Source organism: Scheffersomyces amazonensis (assembly GCF_036850825.1).
Source record: "Scheffersomyces amazonensis strain UFMG-HMD-26.3 chromosome Unknown RJT21scaffold_1, whole genome shotgun sequence".
Classification (NCBI taxonomy): domain Eukaryota; kingdom Fungi; phylum Ascomycota; class Pichiomycetes; order Serinales; family Debaryomycetaceae; genus Scheffersomyces; species Scheffersomyces amazonensis.
The window spans coordinates 2,779,402-2,798,863 of NW_027042741.1; the positions used below are offsets into that span (position 1 = coordinate 2,779,402).

Sequence of the window (19,462 nt, forward strand, 5' to 3'; positions counted from 1 at the left end):
TAGCAACTTAGTGAAGTTACTCGGAAAGATCAGATTATGTGTTCCGAATTAGTCAATTTTAGTAATTTTCTTAGCGCATGTTCTTTAATTTTCGGTAAGGCCATATTCGGCAATAAGGGTTCCAGCCGTATTGCCAAATTACTATTGTTATATACTTTTACTATACTATCACTATAGTATTACTATACCATATATACTATTACTATACCATATATACTATTAAATAAACACCGTTCTATATACACTGTAAAAGTACGCTAATTATTAAAGTAATCAAAGTCATATTCTTCATTGGTAACAAAGGCTCCAGAGTCTATATTACCATCATAGAAGAAATTAGGTAAACTAAATGCTTGAGAATTAAGTAATGAACCAAACGTTTCTTCATTGAGTGATTCAAAATTTATTGCCTGTGCTATATCGGTAGGTGCCTTATCTGCACCGGTTTCGAATGGTTTGGATTCAACACTTGATACCGGAGTATCAACTGAATAAGATGGTAATGAATTCACTAAACCTCCGATATCACTACCAGATTGCATAGCAGGTTTACTATTGAGGTCAGAAGAAATACCTTTGGAGAAATCAAACATCAAGTTTAATGGTAAATCTCCATCTGATCTCTTGAATAAATCAGGATATATAAAAGCACTGGCTTCTAAATGTTCTCGTAAACCAACTACTTTATTTAAGTAATTAATTTCGGATTCTTTAATCATGAGATTAACTAATATCTTTAAAAATAATCTTGCAATTAAATCAAAAATAGTATTTTTACTATCATATAATCGACTTTCATTCCAACTTTCTAATGATCTATTATTATCTTTATGAGCGAAAAATTTCATCGATACTTCAATTAATAACTCACAATCCAGTTCAACACTTGACTCCTTAGGAAATCCAATTATATGACCACATAAACTACAGAAGGCCATAAATGGATAAAATTTAAGATAAGAAATCTTGGAAGCAGGAACCAGACTCTTATCAAAATCATTAACAAGATGTAATATAGTTCGAGAACTTTCTAATGATAAATTACCAAACTTAATACTTCTTTCATTACTAACAAAATTAGGTTGCATAAATGGAACTCGATTAATTGTTAATAAATGAGAAAAGAATGACATTTGAAGAAGAAGATTACTGTAATTATAATAAGCTTCATGACCTTTAAATAAGTCTTGAACAGCTTCAGATCTACCACCATCTTTCTTTAAGTAATATAAAGTAGGTCTTACATCTGGTTCCATTAATTTAGCCATTTTAAACATTTCATCATTAACTTGTTGTAAATTATCCAATAAATCATCCTGACTCATAAAATCAACTCGAGCACCATAAAGTAGACCATAACTTTTACTTTTTATACGACTTAACATAAGGCTATAGTATACAAAATAATACTGATATCCATGATATTGACAATTAGTAATCAATTTAAGAGAATTTTTCAAATAAGAATTACTCTTAAAAGGTTGAACTGGTACAGAAACAAAGTAATCATCATATTCTGTTAATGCATTAGCATCATTCTGATTAATAATTTCAGATTTACCACTTTTATAACACATTTCTTTATCCATATATTCACAAAACCACCATAACCTTCTTTTAAGTTGAGTATATGATTCATCTTTATCATATTTATATAAATCAATTCTTTGAATTCCTACATCCCTAGCAATTCTAATTAAAGAACATGCTAACATATAATTGATATGAACATCAGTTATATAAGATGCTTCAATATATAACATAAGAAGTGCAATACCTTGAACTGATCTTATACCTTCAGTTACTACATTAACTTTTTCATAACAATGAATAGCATACTTAAAAAATTTTTGTTTAAGTAAATTTAAATCATGAAGTGATTTACTACTTAATGTTGGATAACTTTCTGAAACAATTGGTGATGAAATATTCATTAAACATAAACATAATGATACGTTCATGATTAAGAAATCACTTAATGATAAACCTTGAATAACATCAAAATCTCCTTGAGAAATTGCATAATGATATACTTGAAATAATTCTCTAATTAAATTCAAATTACAAAGAAATGGAGCTATATGAAGTGATTCATAACAATAATCTAATAATTCAAATGTTAATCCCTTATCATCACGTGAAAAATATAAGTTACTATTATATATTTTATCATCTTCTGGTGCATACCAAATTTTTAAAGTTGTATCTACCGCATTATTTAATGCTACTGGTAAATTCTTTATAGGCACTAATAATTCTTCATCATTCGCATCATTAAGTTTTGTTCGCAACCATCTTATTGACTTTGCTGATAATACATGAAATACTGAGTGCGAACCTACCCATTGTAAAATTCTTCGTCTTGGATTAATATTTAGTACACAATGTTGATGAACTCGTTCTGTTTTCATCATCTCTCCTAATTTACTAGGATTTGTTATTGCCTTTTCATTTAATACAAGATCTTGAGGTTTAGTATGTTCATCTGACAGTTCATTATCACTTGATGGTAATGATGCAAGTGATAAGGTATCTGAATCTTCTTCTTCACCAGTTTTATTTATTCCCTTTAAATCTTTAGCAAATGTATTAGATCCATCCATCTTAGTAATAAGTTTAGTTAATAAACTTTCTAATGCTGACATCCGATTATTTAAACCTTGTAAAGAATTTGGATTATGTTTTTTTGCAGGATTACCAGATGAATTATTCAGAAACTTACTAACTCGTTTCTTACGTACTTTTGGTACATAAGTATATATACATTGTCTCTTATAATATAAGCAACTAGAACATGGACTCTCACCATTACACTTAGTTTTCCTTTTTCTACAATAATCACACGCAGTTTTAGTTCTTAACCGTTTTCTATCATCATCAGGTGAACTTTCATCATGATCGAGTTCATGTTCATGATCATGATCAAGTTCATTATCATCATCATATTGTTGATCTAGACCATCATCATGATAATTCTTCTCATGTAAGGGAGAATTTTCAGACCCTGAAGAGCTACCCACACTATATAATTTACCAGACATAATTCTAGTTTATTAACAATACCTAAATAAAGTTAATTAGCTACAATAATACTTATATGCTACATGCTACATAGTATTGCCCCTCTATGCAAATTAGGCAGGCAGGCTATAGTGATAGGGGAGTTTATGCAGTACGGAAGACGGAGCAAACAAAGATGAGCCCTGGAGTTCCGAATTTTGAGAATCACACAAAACATCACATGATTAGGATAACGTGCGCATGCACCTGATATCAAAGCACATGACCTGCATAACCCATAAACTTTTCAGCCAAATTTTTCAACGATTTGGGACTACTGATAAGCCAAAGAACTTCAAGTCACCACTTAGTCGTAGAAGATGGCAGGAAAGAAAGGTACTCCGATCTTCTCATCGAGGGAAGACGCTAATTTCCGAGAGGCGTTGAAATTGTTTGATTCCAAGCAATATAAGAAAGCGTTGAAATTAGTTGAAGCCAATTTGAAGAAGAATTCTAGTCATTCTGAATCAATAGCCTTAAAGGGATGTTGTTACTATCATACAGGGAATCAAGATGAAGCCGAGGCATATATTTTAAAAGCGGTACAGAAGAGTCCCGAAAATTATTTGGTTGATCATTTAGCAGGAATTTATTATAGATCAGTTGAAAATTATGAAGAAGCAGCTAAATGGTTAAAACAATCTAATGATAATGGATCTCCTAATAAACCTATATTAAGAGATTTATCATTTATGCAAACTCAAATTAGAGATTATAAAAATTTAAAGGATTCTAGACAACAATATTTAGAGAATCAACCTGGTTTTAGAGCTAATTGGACTGGTGTTGCAGTTGCTCTTCATCTTAATAAAGAATATTCTAATGCTGTTTCTACATTAGTAAAAATAGAAGGAATTATTAAGGATTATCTTACTGAAGCAGATAGATATGAACAAAGTGAATGTGTATTATATAAAAATTCCATTATTGCTGAATCAGGAGATATCTCTAAAGCTCTTGAAACTTTAGAATCTGATAAAGATGAAATTAGAGATGGATTATCATTTTTAGAGTATAAGGCCAAATATTTATTAATGTTAGGTAAAAACCAAGAAGCTTCAGTTGAATATCGTAAATTATTACAAAGAAATCCTGATAATGTTGGTTATTATAATCTTTTAGAAGTTTCCTTAGGATCAATTAGTAAACCAATTGATACTAGAATTAAACTTTATAATAGATTAAGTAAATTCTATCCTAAATCAGATCCTCCTAAATTCTTACCTTTAACATTTGTTCCTGGTTCTCATGAATCATTTAAAGATTTAGCTAAAGCATATATTTTACCACAATTACGTAGAGGAGTACCTGCAACATTTGTTAATGTTAAACCATTATATAAGAATCATAAGAAATTAAAGGCTATTGAATCAATTGTATTAGAATTCTTTGAAAATGATATTAAACAATTAGATCCAACAGTATTTGTATGGACTAAATACTTTTTAGCTCAACATTATTTATATCTTAATGATCTTAAAAGTGCTAGTACTCATATTGATGATGCTATAAATCATTCACCTACATTAGTTGAACTTTATATTATTAAAGCCAAGATATTAAAACATCAAAAGGAATATATTAAAGCTAGTGAAATCATGAATGAAGGTCGTGAATTAGATTTACAAGATAGATTTATTAATACTAAAGCTACTAAATATTATTTTAGAGCCAATAAAGTTGATGAAGCTATTGAATGTATATCATTATTTACTAAAATTGAAGATGGAAGTGTTAATGGAAATAAAGATTTACATTTAATGCAAGCTAATTGGGCATTAGTTGAAACTGCAGAAGCTTATACTAGATTATATCATGAATATCAACTGAAATTAAGTGAATTAAAGGAATCAGAAGAATCTAATGAAGAAGTTGAAAAGGAACTTGGAGAAAATATTGAGTTATATCGAGGTTTAGCATTAAAGAGATATAATTGGATTATTAAAATCTTTAAGACTTATTATAATGATCAATATGATTTCCATTCTTATTGTATGAGAAGAGGTACTCCAAGAGATTATATTGAAACTTTGAAATGGGAGGATAAGATTCATACAACTCCTATATATATTAGAGTATTAAAGGGATTAAGTAATATCTATTTTGAATTATATAATGAACAATTATTAGCCAAAGCAGAAGAAGAAGACGATTCATCAGCTACTAAAAAACAAAAGAATAAGAAACAAAAGAAAGTTAAAGCTCAAGCTAATAAGAAGAGATCAGAATTAATAGCTAAAGTTGAAGCTGAAAAGGATGATACTGATCCTCTTGGACAAAAAGTTGTTAGTGATTTACTTGACTCTGATATTATTGAAAGTTTATTTGTTCTTATTAAACCATTAATTGATGAAGGTAAAGATTTAAGATTAACATGGGAAGTATTATTTAAGATTTATTTAATTCAAGGTAAGTATGTATTAGCCTTACAAGCCATTAAGAATTTGAATAGAATTCTTAGTAGAAATGAACCAATTAAATTAGCCAGTATTGGTACTAGAGTTATTGAATTATCGGATACTTTAGCTAAAGATAATAATGTTAATGTTGCAATTGCTAAAGTTGTTGAAAAGGGTATCAATAGTGCATTCCCAGAATTTGAACAATTATCTAAATCAGAATTCTTACAAATCTATAGTAAATAAGTAAACTTCTATGTATATAATCCTAATTGCATAATTACTACTATTACTTCTCCTTTAAGTATTAATCCATGATTCAACTTGACTTCTAGCTACTGTTCCAGCAAGATTTAATGTTTGAGTTCCCATAGGGAAATAACTTACCGTATACCAAATGACACTAAGTAATTGTATAGCTGCAAATATAATCGATAATAAAGTACTCCTTAATGTTAAACTACTAACTAAAGTTAATATAATACTAGTAACAAATGTTACAGTAAATATTAATCTAGTAGACAGAAATAAATGTTCCATATAAGCTTTAAAACCCTGTAAAACTCCAAAACTTATAAGAAAGAATATTGACCCTAACGACCATAATATAGCAAATTTTCGGGGTTTAAGACTAAGTACTGGGAATAAAAATATACAAATCATATAACAACATACTGAACCAGCAAATGTAAGAGCAAATATTAACATTCTATCCCATTTAGATAATTCGAAATATCCTGGTTCCGACGTAACATAATTTGAATCATCTTCAAGATAAATAGAATCTGTTTTAAATGGGTTTAGTCTTTTAAGTCGTGCTGAGAATGATGAATTGGTCTGTGAATTGGCAGGTTGAGTTGCTGGTGGTGGTAAGGAAGAACCATCGGATTGACTTAGTGGACTGTAATTGGTATTACTGTTAGTTTTATTGGATCGGAAGGCCTTGAAGAAACTCATACTTAATGGAGTTGGTGGAGTAGTCTAGTGTATAGCCCAGTACTGTAGGAGGAGTCTCAGTAATTTTCGCTGAAAAAACCAAAGGCACTACGCTAAATTTAGTAGTAGGTAGGCTTATAATTCCAACAATTATATACTGTATAATTAGTACCAGACTAACAATTACTGACAATTAGTTCACTATGACTACTGTAGTTAAGATATCTGGTGATAAACAATTTGCTCAAACTTACTTAAAGCTTATTTCCTTGTCGGAATCGGCCGTACCAGAAAAGTTCAATTCTACTAATGATTATCATAAGTTACAATCTTTGGGTCCTAGTTTACCTAAATTCAAATTTTCATTACCTAGATCTACTACTGGTAGTAATGATATTAAGATTACTGTTAAAGTAAAATCAATTAAACCTCCATATAAATTCAATACTGAATTAAAGGATATTCCCATCAGTTCAACTATTCTCAAAATTAAAACTGAATTGATCGATACTTTACCATTACTTAAAGATGCTCATGTTACAGTTAGTAATTTGAAATTATTGCAAAAGTCTAAAGTAGTTCATGACTCTGACGAAATCCTGAATATCTATGATTCTGCTCAAGAGATAACTTTTAATTGTATGGTATCTGCTCCAGCACCTACCCCAGCACCACCAGTGGCAGTAGCACCAGTAGTACCAGAAGCTCATGATATTGATGATGTGGATATGACAGATGCTGCCCCTAACTCATGGGAAGTATCAGACAATACTTGGAAACAAATACAAGAGTTACTTAATCAAGATATTGGTGAAGCTCATAGTTCAGCTGTATTAGCCAAGTTCAAAGAGGCACTACAACGTTAAGTATATATATATGTTTAAACAAATACAAATAAATAGTATATATATTAGAATATCATAACTCATAAGCACCATAAATATAACCGTCAATTACAATTACAACCAATTAACCATCATTTAGAACCATACTTATTCCGTATAAGCTCTATTAACGTATGACCTTGAGGTCTCTGGGCTCTTCTTTCATGAACAAAAAAGGCTGCTACGCCTATGCCCACACCAAAAATCGGATCAAATGTTTTGGAAATTAAGTACCGATATTGCATTGGTATATCTGACTAATTTACTAACTAATTAACTAATTTAATGAACTTTCTTCTTTAATAGATTAGTTAATTTTAGTTAATTATCGGTAATTAATTAGCCTTAACAAATTTGTATGGGAATAATTGTTCGCGTCCGGGTAAGCCCCCCATTAGCGAGCGGTCCTAAAAAATTTTCGGCCCCATTTAAGCACGTTTGATTAGATGAACAGTAACAAACTAAGAGCTAAATACGGTATTTTAGTTGGTTAAGGTTAGTTAGTTAGTATAGGGGATTTTGAAGATGGCAGCTGTATTTCCAAGAACATGTTATAAATGTGGAGAAGTCGGTCACTTGGCTGATAATTGTCAACAAGAAGAAAGATTATGTTACAATTGTCGTAAACCAGGTCATGAATCTACTGAATGTCCTGATCCAAAGCAAGCAACTGGTAAACAATGTTATTCATGTGGTGATGTAGGACATGTTCAATCTGAATGTCCTACTTTATCTCAAGGATCTAAATGTTATAATTGTGGACAATTTGGTCATATTTCAAAGAATTGTAATGCCAATGGAGGTTCTGCAACTACCACTACTACCACTAAAAGAAGATCTGCACCTGCTAAATCTTCTTCAAATGGTACTACTTGTTATAAATGTGGTGGACCAAATCATTTTGCTAGAGATTGTCAAGCTGGTAATGTCAAATGTTATGCATGTGGAAAGACTGGTCATATCTCAAAGGACTGTAATTCTGCTGCTGGTGGTGATATTGCTTCAAGTAAAACTTGTTACAATTGTGGTAAAACCGGTCATATCTCAAGAGATTGTACCGCTTAATCAACCTTTTTGATTCTAATTGTAAAATAGAAGTTGACTTCTTACCTTATTTAATATTTGTCTAATGAGATCATGTTACTTTTTTTAACTGATTGTTTGATTTCCTATATTTATCTATGGGTTAATCGTTAATTAAGCTAAATAATTCTAATAGCACGGAACTTATGTATATACGTTATGATTATAGTCTAAAAATGAAAATCCTTGTAGTATCAGATCTATTTATATATTTTCAAAATACACCTTTGCAGTTATTAAAGAAAGAAAGAAAGTAAAAAAAAAAATTGTATGGGCCGCACTACCAGACGTATACCAAATACCATAATATACCTATTATTACTAAAAGTAATATTCTTCCATTTTTAGTAAAACTTAACCATAAACTTGAACCTACCAAAAAGTCCAGTAAATGTCTTATATAATTCTGTATAATGTAATCAAATTTTGTAGGGAGAATGTACACTTGAGTTGGTCCACTAACTATATGAGTATCTGATCTCTGATCACTATTAGGTAACACTTTCAAATATCCACTTGAATTAATAATGGATTTAGGAGCTTGGAAAGGTACAACTATAAATGCATATACAGGTTGATGATCTGATAAAAGTATTGAACTAATACTGGAATAATGTTTAACTACAGGGAGTTTAATATGAGGAGATTGTTCATCAGATCTTAACCGAGGTACAAGTTCTGAATTTGTATGATATGTAGATTGATAAAGAATTCTATCACACCATGAAGGTGATCGTTTAGAATTGTAGATAGCTGTATTAATATGATATTTGTAAGTTGGAGGGAATTCAATTGAACCTTCTGAAAATCCCGTAAATACATCTCCATTCCGTTTTGCTATAGTTAATTCATCAAACGTATCAATTAATTCAGTAAATGATTCACGAAGTATAATTGATTGATCTTGAGAAGATAATAATCTTTGAGCCAGAGGTGAACTAGCTACATACGATTTGGAAGTTCGATAGTTCAAATCTCCCAAAAAGAACGTATGAGATCCTGGCTTGATTAATCCATATCCATCCCCAAAATCTAATGATCTCATTAAACCATAAACTTCTTCATTCCTTTGTTGATAATATGCTTCCCCTTCGTTAGCTGACAAATGCGCACATGCTACGGAAATATCTACAGTGGCTGAACCTGGTTTCCAATCATTCGCATAAGTGAGTCTGGTACCAACCGCACCTTTTAAACTTGAATATCCATATCCACAAGAACTCAGTGCACAAAGTACATGTTTAAATTTCAGGGGATAAGGAGTAATTAAAATTAATCCAATTGAACCGGTATGATATAATGAAATGGTTTGAAATTTAATATCACTCTTACCATATTTAGATGATAGTGCTTTAAGAAATACTTCATTATATCCAATTAAATGTTGATTGGCTATTTGTGGAAAACTCCCATCTAATATAGAACATAACTCTTGTAAACCAAATACATACAATGTAGCCAATTCCGCAGGAAGTGATTCCTCAAATTTGGGAATAAAGATTTCCGAATTGATTTTCTGCCTATTACAGTTATATGTAAATAAATATACCGGTAAATTTGTCATAGTACTGATAATAATGATAATTATATTAAAGATACTAAACTGTGGGGACAGGGAGACATTTTTGTTTAGACTAATTTGGCAGCGAAAAATATAGTATGCGATGCTACTGATTATAGAGACTATGAACTGATATTCAACTACACGTGATGTCAAGACTACTAGAAGTACAAAGATCAGTATTAGAGGAGTTAAATGTGGTAGAAGAAGCAATAAGTGATAGATTTAAGCGAAATCCATCGTTAAACCCTAAAGCCAAAGTAAGTAAAGTGAAAAAGTCTCAGAAACAGAGACTTATCCAACAGCATGAGATTAAACTATTTGAGGATAAGTACATAAGAGGAGCTCGATTGGTTCTTAACCATAAGCTACTGGATATACTGTCTATTAGGGATGAAATAAGTGACTTGGCAGATCCAGAATATAAGTTTACTCGATTCGATGAGCTCTTGGCAGCTATTAAAGATAAGCATCATGATGATATACAAACACAAGCAGAGAATATAAAGCAACAATATCGAATGTATTCCGCTAGTAATGAAGACGAAAAACGTAAGAATATCTTAAGTTCAGTAGCCTCTCATTTGAACTTCTCAGAATTATTTACAGAACAAGAAGATAATGGGAAGTACTTGAATTTGACTTCATCGTATAATGAATTTCAATTGTGTACATCCAATAATGAAATCTCTTATGTTGAATATCTTAGCACATTCACCAATTTCCCAGTATCCAATATCAATAACGTCAATGCATATAAAGAATATCTCACCAACTTATCAAACTATTTACAATCATTCATTGTGAGAACACATCCACTTTCGAATTTGGAAGAGTTACTTCTGACTACAAATTCATCAACCACCACCAAATCCGAGTCAAATGACTTATTTTGTGAAGCCTGTCATAAACTCTTCACCAAATCTACTGTGTATGATGCCCATCTTCTGGGTAAGAAACACATTAAAAACTCAAAAGCTTCCCATTCAGAAATTAAATTATTAGAAACAAAAATCCAAGATATGGCTAATGTATTAAAAACTTGGAAAGATGCAACCATAGCCAATACAGAACGAAGATTAACTATGACTCAAAGAGAAAGAGAACTTGAAAGATTAAAAGCTACAGAAGAATCAGAAGAAGATATTGATTCATCTGATTCCAGTGAATCTGATAATGATGACGAAGATTCGTACTATAAAAATCTTCCTCTTGGAGCTGATGGGAAACCTATTCCATTTTGGTTATACAAACTTCAAGGTTTACATAAAACGTACAGTTGCGAAATCTGTGGAGATATTACGTATAAGGGTAAAAGTGTGTTTGTTAAACACTTTGGAGGTCCTAAACATCAATATGGACTTAAATTTATTGGTGTAGAAGATGAATATATGAGTCTTTTCAAGAGCATTATATCTATTGAAGAGGCACAAAAGTTATGGAATACCTTAAAACAGAGTAAAAAGCAAAAGGATGGAGATATAGAGACAGCTGTAGAAGTAGAAGACTCCGAAGGTAATGTTATGTCCGAAAAGGATTACTTAGATTTAAAGAAGCAAGGTTTACTATAGTTTACTATAGTTTACTTTAGGTACTTTAGTTAAGTTGTATAGATTAGATGAGCATACTTAGTAGTGCCCATAATAGATAATTTTTTCGCTTGAGTTTAAGTATGGTAAATTAAACTAGAGCTTTATTATACCAGTTAATGGTCTCTACCACAAGACACTTACGTAACTGGAGTCTGTATATACCGTGGAGAAACATGGCCACTAAACGAGAAGCATCTCCGAGTCTTCAATTGCGAGATTCTCAGGGATTTCGTATGAAGAGACAGGCCTTAGACAAGCAAACACTTACGGCCTATGAACAACTTGGAGGAGAAGCAGCCGTTGATAAATCCATGCAAGAAGGTAAGACAATTGAAGAAGAAGAATCTGAAGGAGCCTCTTATATTATCGATGGAAGATTAAGAAGAGTTCATCCTTATTATTTCACATATTTAACTTATTGTAAAATGAGATGGAGAGATCGAAAATTGATAGATATATTTATTGATGAATTTCGAGATCGAGCACCTGAATATTATCGTAAAGCAATATCTGAAGGTCTGGTAACATTAAATAAGAAACCAGCTAATTTAGAATCTATTGTACGTAATGGAGATTTAATTAGTCATAGAACTTATCGTCGTGAACCTCCAGTAAGTTCACGAGAGATTAAAATTGTATTTGAAAATGAAAATATTATAGCTATAGATAAACCTTCAGGAATCCCAGTTCATCCAACTGGTAGATATAGATATAATACTATAACCAAAATATTTCAACATGAATTTGGTAAAATAGTTCATCCTTGTAATAGACTTGATAGACTTACTAGTGGATTAATGTTTCTTGGTAAAACAGCTAAGGGAGCTGATGAATTTGTTAAACAAATTAGAGAAAGAAGTGTTAGAAAGGAATATTTAGCCCGAGTCATTGGAGAATTCCCATTAGAAGAAACTGAAGTTGATCAACCATTAAGAACTGTAGCTCATAAACTTGGTTTAAATAGAGTAGATATAAAAGATGGTAAAGAAGCTAAAACTATATTTAGAAGAGTATCTTATGATCCAGAAACAAATACATCTATAGTTAAATGTCAGCCCCTTACAGGAAGAACCCATCAGATTCGAGTTCATCTTCAATATTTAGGACACCCTATTGCCAATGATCCTATTTATTCTAATGAATTTGTATGGGGAAAGAATCTAGGAAAGAATAATGAAGGAGATACAGAAGAAATTATCTTAAGGCTTGATAAAATAGGGAAGGAAAGATCTTCATCAAGTTGGTTTCATCCTCAAGAAGATGGTGAAATATTAACTGGTAAAATATGTGAAGTTAGTGGGATGCCAATATATTCTGATCCAGGTCCTAATGATCTTGACTTATGGCTTCATGCTTATAAATATGAAGCGGCTGATAAGTCATGGTCATATAGAACTGAATATCCCGAATGGGCACTTTCACCTCATAGAAAGTTTATGGAATTGGCAGTTACATTAGCAGATAAATGTGGAGAAACTCAAACTCAATTTAATGTTGGAGCTGTACTTGTAAATAGAGGAGAAATTTTAGCTACTGGACATTCTCGAGAATTGCCTGGTAATACTCATGCTGAACAATGTGCATTAGAAAAGTATTTTGAACAAATAGGTAAACGTGAATTACCCTTAGGTACTGAGATATATACTACTATGGAACCATGTACACTTCGATTAAGTGGGAATAAACCATGTGCCGATAGAATCTTAGATACCAATATAAAGACTTGCTTTGTTGGAGTAGCTGAACCAGATATATTTGTTAAGGATAATTCGTGTTATAAGAAATTTACTGATAACAAGATTGAATATATTCATATTCCTGGTTATGAAGATGAATGTTTAAGAATAGCTAAAAAGGGTCATGAAAAGAAGGAGGAGGATAAGGACGAGAGAGAAGTAGTGTAGTAGTATATACAAACATATATATTTATTTATTCTTCATCAGAGAAATCTATAACTACCTCTTTTCTAGAATACACATATACATTCCGTCTATTACGGGTACCTGATGGTTGAGCTTGTTGGACAGTAGTATTAGTTTCAACATTAGATACTGTAGCTGTAGCTGTAGTTTCATTAGTTGGTTGAATAAATCGAGAATTAGATAATTGTGCTGCTATCTCTTCCATATGATTATTTCTACTTTTTGCTTCATTAGAGGTTGATATACTTACCGATCGAGGTATTGCAAAACCAGCTGCAATAATTCCATCGGTTATACTTATAAATGCATTTTTTGTTTTATTTAATGCTTCGAGAACCTTCTTTGCTCTTGTGAATGGAGTATCTTGATTATTATCAGAATCTCCTTCAATTTGTCTATCACCATCATTATTATTATCCTGTGAATTTTCATTACTATTATCATTATGATCATGACTATTATCATTATCATTGTCATCATTGTCATTATCATTACTATTTTGTTCATCAATATCAGTATCTTCCTCTACAAATAACTCGAATCTATCGAGTTCATATAATTCATCTTCATAAAATCTTCTTCCTAATACTCCTTCTTTCTCTTTTAGTTTCATTATAACATTAAATTTATTACACCATTCCCAAGGTATTACCACACAAATAACATAAGTTACTACTGAGAATATTTCTGATAATTCATATACAAAGGCATTTGAAACATCAGCAATGAAAAATGCTACGGGGCTATAAATTAAAATAAATGTTAATAATGATATTAACCAAATACTTTTATTAGCAATGATATAATGAATCTTACTAATTTGAAATCCCGATATTATAGCAGCATAACATAATCCCATAGCAATTCTAACAAGATAAATAAATGCAGGTAATATATCACCAGCTTCATTATTATCAGGAAATGTATGAAATTTAGTTACTGCCCAAATAACTTGAGAAGTTATTGATGCCACTAATCCAACTAAAAATGTTAATCTTTTATCTCTTTGTCTCAGAAAGATTCTCATAATTACTTGAACTTGATTAATTTGTAATAATAATACTACTATTAGATCAAGAATATTTACAGCACTATTAGCATTAATATTATCAAGTAATTTAGCTCCATGAAGGTAACCATCACGTTGTTGATCATGTAAAATTATTATGGATTTTATAACCACAACAAGAATATATACTGATGATAATAATGTTGAAGCTTGTAAAATTATTGATGGTCTAATAGTATAATTTGTTAATACAAATATTGTTAAAAACCAAGTAATAACTCCCAGAACTGATAATGCATAAATTATTGATACAACACTATAAGCAAATGAACCTCGAGCATTATTTCTAGTAAAATCTCGCCATGATTCTTTAACTATAGGTAATGGTTGACTGAATTTATCTATAACTAATCCAGTATTAGTATTTAACATAGGAATTTCATGTTGATAACAAACTTGATGATATATAAATTGTTTAATGTATTGAACAGGCGAGTATAAGTCGTGAGAAACAAGCATACCTTCGTCAAGTGTGAGATGCATACACGAAGGATACATTTGTCCCTCCGACCAACTGTTTCTCCAATACATAATGCTAGATAATTAATAATAGGCCTATATTATGATGTTATATATTGTCTTATCTTATATTACCATATATCTAAATATCTAAATATCATTTAATTATAGGTACGTAGTTAATTCTTGGGGCTTAGCCTTTAATGGGGAAAAATGTCGCGTTGGTACCTTAGTGCGACTTTTTTTCAACTCTATGATCTCCATAGTTAAAGTTAAAGATGGCTCTATTTATTAATCAATTGATTAAATTAACTGAATAACCAAAAGGAGGATTATACCCATATGTCACAGTTTCTCGATCCGACACTTGAAGTGAGTACTCCCAAGCAGTCTGGTCATAAACGTACAGAATCCTCCTATTCTACTAGTTATTCAGTACTTGATATCTATGAAACGGAATCTCCAATATCCGCTCGAAGTCCTACAACTACTAATAATGAATTAGGTGATGAAATTATGAGAGGATTAGATGAATTGGAATTTAAAGATCTTTCCAATGATAATACCTTATTTGCATCCAATGGATCCGAGACTGAAATAAATTCAAATTCAAATTTAAATTTAAATTTAAATTTAAATTCCAATTCATATATAGAAGAAAGAATTGAATATATTACCCCCATAAATAATATTACTAATATTAAAACCATATTATCATCTCCATATGACATGTATGGATTTAAAAAGAAATCTAATCTTAGTTCTATAACTCCTGAACATTATAATCAATGGTTTGAACAATATTCTCAGTATTTACTTGAAAGAAAGCAAAAATGGTTATCATTAATGAGAACTAATGGATTAAATCTTCCCAATGATTCAACTATACCGACAAGATTCCCTCCAAAATCAGCTAAAGTTAAAAAATTAATTCGAAAGGGAATTCCCCCTGAATGGAGAGGTAATGCATGGTTTTATTATGCTGGAGGATATGAAAAACTTAGTAAACATAATGGATTATATAAGGAAATAGCCACTAATGGAGTTAAAAATAAGGATTCAGATGTAATTGAAAGAGATCTTGATCGAACATTCCCAGATAATAAATATTTTAAATCTAATGATAATAATGAACCAAAAATGATTCAAAGTTTACGAAGAGTTTTAACAGCATTTGCTCATTATAAACCACAAATTGGTTATTGTCAATCATTAAATTTTTTAGCAGGACTTCTACTATTATTTATGAATGAAGAACGATCGTTTTGGATGTTAGTTATATTAACTGAAAGAATTATACCCAATGTTCATAGTCATAATTTAGAAGGAGTTCATACCGATCAAGGAGTTTTAATGTTATGTATAAAGGAATATATTAATCAATTATGGCCTATTTTAGGTAAATCATTTGATGGACAATTAATTGCTGAAGATAAAATTCTTAGTAATTTACCTCCTATTGCATTAGTAACATCTCCATGGTTTATGTCCCTTTTTGTTGGAGTATTACCAATTGAATCAACTTTAAGAATATGGGATATTTTATGGTATCAAGGATCAAAAACTATATTTCGAATTGGATTAACATTATTTAAAATGAGTTCAGAAACAAATGAATTTCAAGAATTAACTCTGACAAATTCTAGTCAAAATGATCAAGTAGAATTATATCAATTTATGCAAAGTTATCCTAAAAGTCTTTTAGATCCTAATGAAGTTTTAGGTAATTGTTTTAAAAAAATTGGTGGTTATGGTTATGGATCATTATCACAAGCAGAGATAGATACATGTAGAGAATTTGTATCTAAACAACGAGAGAAATTAAATAATAAAAAGAAGAATACTTCAATAGCAGTTACTGATGAAGAAAGACAAACATTATTATTAGGACAAGATGTTCATGATGTTTATGGATTTCATCGATCAATTATGAGTGGAGTGGTTTGGAATAAAAGTATTACAAATAAAATGAAGAAACGATTAACTAGGAAATCTACTTAATTATTAATGTTAATAATATCTCTATAAATTGCATCACCAATCATACAAGCTTCTTTAATTTGTTTAACATCATGTACTCGAACAATATCAGTATTTTGTTCAATACATGCAATTATCGATGCTGAAGTACTAATGATTCTTTTAGAAGCATCAGGTTGATTAGTTATAGATCCTAAGAATCTCTTTCTTGAAGTACCTATCAACATCGGTAATCCATTAAAACTTAAATATGAATGTTTTATAATCATATTTTCATCCTTTGCATCATATCTTATAGCATATTTCTTAAATAATTTAGCATTTTTTAATATAACTAAATTTTGTTTAATATCTTTGGCAAATCCTATACCTGGATCAAGAATTATTTGCCATTTTCTTACTCCTCTATCAAATGCTTTAAGTAATTGTAAGGCTAATTCTCTTGAAATTCCATTAATTAAATTTTCAATTTCAGGTCCTTGATTTATTTCTAAATGTCCTACATTAGGATCAATTATATATTCAGTAATATCATCATTAGTATTGGATTCATAATTAGTTAATTGACTCATTGTATCGGGTTTACCTCGAGTATGATTAACTATATATGGACAACCAAATTTAGCTACTACATCAAATATTTCTGGTTCATATAATCCCATTGATACATCATTAATTATATCTGCTCCTGCTTCTAATGATTGTTGAGCTACTTTAGCTCGATAAGTATCGATTGAAATTAAACATTTAGATACTTTGACATCAGTAGAAGATCTAATGGCTTTAATTATAGGAATAACTCTATTTAATTCTTCTTCTTCTGATGGTTCAGTACTACCAGGTCTTGTAGATACTCCACCTATATCTATTATTGTTGCTCCATCTTGTAAAAGTTTACTAACAGTATTAATAATTTCATTGGTTGATTGTTTAAAATTTTTACCTCCATCACTAAATGAATCAGGAGTAATATTTAAAATTCCCATAATTAAAGTAGGATTCTTATTAGTTAATGGATCAAATTTAAGAGGATTTAATTCAATATTATGATGGGCGAGTGGGTTCACTTGCCAAAGTAATGAAGAATCTTGTAAATTACTTTCTGGAGAACTTTTAAGTAATTGATTTAAATGATTATGAATTGGTTCTGCTGTAACTGGATGAATAAAATCAGGTCCAATTAATTCACATAAAGGTTGCATAACAAAGGTTCTTTCTAACATTGATTTATGAGGAATAACTAAATCTTGAGTATTTATACTAATAGAATCATATAAGATAATATCTAAATCAATTGATCGAGGACCATTTTCAATAAGTTTAACTCGTTTAAGATGATTATATTCAATTTTCTTTAAAACCTTTAATAAATCATCAGGAGATTTATTTTCAAATACAACTTTAATTACTCCATTTAAGAAATCCGGTTGAGTTATATGATACATTGGTTTAGAAACATATAATGAAGATGTTGCAACTACTTTAATACCATTTTCATTAAGTAAATTTAATGCTTCAGTAATATTTTGTACTTGATTACCTACATTAGATCCAAAGGCAATAAATGCTTCATGCCAACCTTGAGAATTTGTTTCTGTATCTAATGGTAAATTAAATGAAATATCTGAAGGTTGTGGAGTAGGAACCAGATTATTTTCAAATTTAATTGGTTCAACATCTTTAAATGAATTAATATCCATACGAGATGATACACCTACTCCTTCAGTAAAACTAATAGCATTAGGTTTTGTAACTTTAATATTTATATAACTTATCCCATTCCCATGTTTTTGAAATATTAATTGACCAATTTTAGTTATTAAAGCTTCAACTGTTTTAAAATTTGATGTTTCTACATAAGTTACTACATCATCAATTATATCATGAATTGAAATATCGGCATGTTTAATTAAATTAAATGATAAATCAATTTCAACAATTTGTTTCTTATATCTTTCAAATGTAAATACACCAATAATTGTAAGTAATCTTAATTTAGTTACATTAATTTGATCAAGGATTTTTGATGATGTTAATGGTATACCAGATCGTGAACGATTTATCAGATAATCGATTGAATCTGCTCTTATTTCTGATTTTTTACTTTTAACTATAATATTAGCAATTTCTCCACCTCCTTTACTTTCATCTAATACAATTGTACTTACAGCTTCAGCAATATTACCTAAAGATTTAAAATTTTTATGTTCATTACTTCTCATGAATTCTGATACATTACGAGATATTACTGCATAATTTAATGAATGTTTTAAATTATCAGTAATTGCGGCTTTATGAAAATTGGTATCTAAACTAACTGATATAGTAATTGGTTGTGGAGTTGGTCTATTCCAAGCATCTTTACCAGTTATAGCTGTGGCTGAAATTTCTGTTGCAAACACTTTATCAGTCAACATTATTGAAGATTTATGAAATGTTCGAATTGGTATTCTTTTGAATGTCGGCACTATTACCGACCAGTAACTCTTAACAGGTATCACTTCGGCTGATTATTG

General features: G+C 30.3%; 11 protein-coding genes across 11 annotated transcripts; 6 read left to right on the plus strand and 5 right to left on the minus strand. All coding sequences in view use genetic code 12, as the record gives it.

Moving 5' to 3' along the window:
* Positions 1-184: 184 nt before the first annotated feature.
* ZNC1 (Znc1p) lies at positions 185-3,201 on the minus strand. The gene has a single exon (XM_064882791.1). It carries the CDS (start codon positions 3,039-3,041, stop codon positions 258-260), a length of 2,784 nt encoding a protein of 927 aa, XP_064741619.1. The 5' UTR covers positions 3,042-3,201; the 3' UTR covers positions 185-257.
* On the plus strand, positions 3,155-5,732 carry RJT21DRAFT_16011 (peptide alpha-N-acetyltransferase complex A subunit). The gene has a single exon (XM_064883509.1). It carries the CDS (start codon positions 3,381-3,383, stop codon positions 5,703-5,705), a length of 2,325 nt encoding a protein of 774 aa, XP_064741620.1. The 5' UTR covers positions 3,155-3,380; the 3' UTR covers positions 5,706-5,732.
* Positions 5,733-6,478, minus strand: RJT21DRAFT_16012 (uncharacterized protein). Its single transcript, XM_064883510.1, has one exon. The coding sequence runs from the start codon at positions 6,414-6,416 to the stop codon at positions 5,760-5,762; it is 657 nt and encodes a 218-aa protein (XP_064741621.1). The 5' UTR covers positions 6,417-6,478; the 3' UTR covers positions 5,733-5,759.
* Positions 6,479-6,509: 31 nt separating this feature from the next.
* RJT21DRAFT_117953 (uncharacterized protein) lies at positions 6,510-7,263 on the plus strand (the record flags this gene model as incomplete). Its single annotated transcript, XM_064880890.1, has 1 exon — positions 6,510-7,263. The coding sequence occupies exon 1, from the start codon at positions 6,599-6,601 to the stop codon at positions 7,259-7,261; it is 663 nt and encodes a 220-aa protein (XP_064741622.1). The 5' UTR covers positions 6,510-6,598.
* A 338-nt stretch (positions 7,264-7,601) lies between these two features.
* Positions 7,602-8,493, plus strand: GIS2 (mRNA-binding translational activator). Its single transcript, XM_064883511.1, has one exon. It carries the CDS (start codon positions 7,805-7,807, stop codon positions 8,342-8,344), a length of 540 nt encoding a protein of 179 aa, XP_064741623.1. The 5' UTR covers positions 7,602-7,804; the 3' UTR covers positions 8,345-8,493.
* Positions 8,494-9,966, minus strand: RJT21DRAFT_16015 (phosphoinositide 5-phosphatase). Its single transcript, XM_064883512.1, has one exon. It carries the CDS (start codon positions 9,924-9,926, stop codon positions 8,643-8,645), a length of 1,284 nt encoding a protein of 427 aa, XP_064741624.1. The 5' UTR covers positions 9,927-9,966; the 3' UTR covers positions 8,494-8,642.
* A 66-nt stretch (positions 9,967-10,032) lies between these two features.
* RJT21DRAFT_117956 (SF3a splicing factor complex subunit) lies at positions 10,033-11,595 on the plus strand. The gene has a single exon (XM_064880891.1). The coding sequence runs from the start codon at positions 10,073-10,075 to the stop codon at positions 11,492-11,494; it is 1,422 nt and encodes a 473-aa protein (XP_064741625.1). The 5' UTR covers positions 10,033-10,072; the 3' UTR covers positions 11,495-11,595.
* Positions 11,596-11,688: 93 nt separating this feature from the next.
* RJT21DRAFT_81248 (bifunctional DRAP deaminase/tRNA pseudouridine synthase) lies at positions 11,689-13,419 on the plus strand (the record flags this gene model as incomplete). Its single annotated transcript, XM_064885284.1, has 1 exon — positions 11,689-13,419. The coding sequence occupies one exon, from the start codon at positions 11,689-11,691 to the stop codon at positions 13,417-13,419; it is 1,731 nt and encodes a 576-aa protein (XP_064741626.1).
* A 13-nt stretch (positions 13,420-13,432) lies between these two features.
* Positions 13,433-15,106, minus strand: RIM21 (Rim21p). Its single transcript, XM_064883517.1, has one exon. The coding sequence runs from the start codon at positions 15,036-15,038 to the stop codon at positions 13,446-13,448; it is 1,593 nt and encodes a 530-aa protein (XP_064741627.1). The 5' UTR covers positions 15,039-15,106; the 3' UTR covers positions 13,433-13,445.
* Positions 15,107-15,308: 202 nt separating this feature from the next.
* Positions 15,309-16,938, plus strand: RJT21DRAFT_4826 (Rab GTPase-activating protein; the record flags this gene model as incomplete). The annotated part of the gene is made up of 2 exons (XM_064884756.1): positions 15,309-16,899; positions 16,922-16,938. 2 exons carry the CDS (start codon positions 15,309-15,311, stop codon positions 16,936-16,938), a joined length of 1,608 nt encoding a protein of 535 aa, XP_064741628.1.
* Positions 16,939-16,963: 25 nt separating this feature from the next.
* On the minus strand, positions 16,964-19,363 carry FOL1 (trifunctional dihydropteroate synthetase/dihydrohydroxymethylpterin pyrophosphokinase/dihydroneopterin aldolase; the record flags this gene model as incomplete). Its single annotated transcript, XM_064884758.1, has 1 exon — positions 16,964-19,363. One exon carries the CDS (start codon positions 19,361-19,363, stop codon positions 16,964-16,966), a length of 2,400 nt encoding a protein of 799 aa, XP_064741629.1.
* Positions 19,364-19,462: the final 99 nt, after the last annotated feature.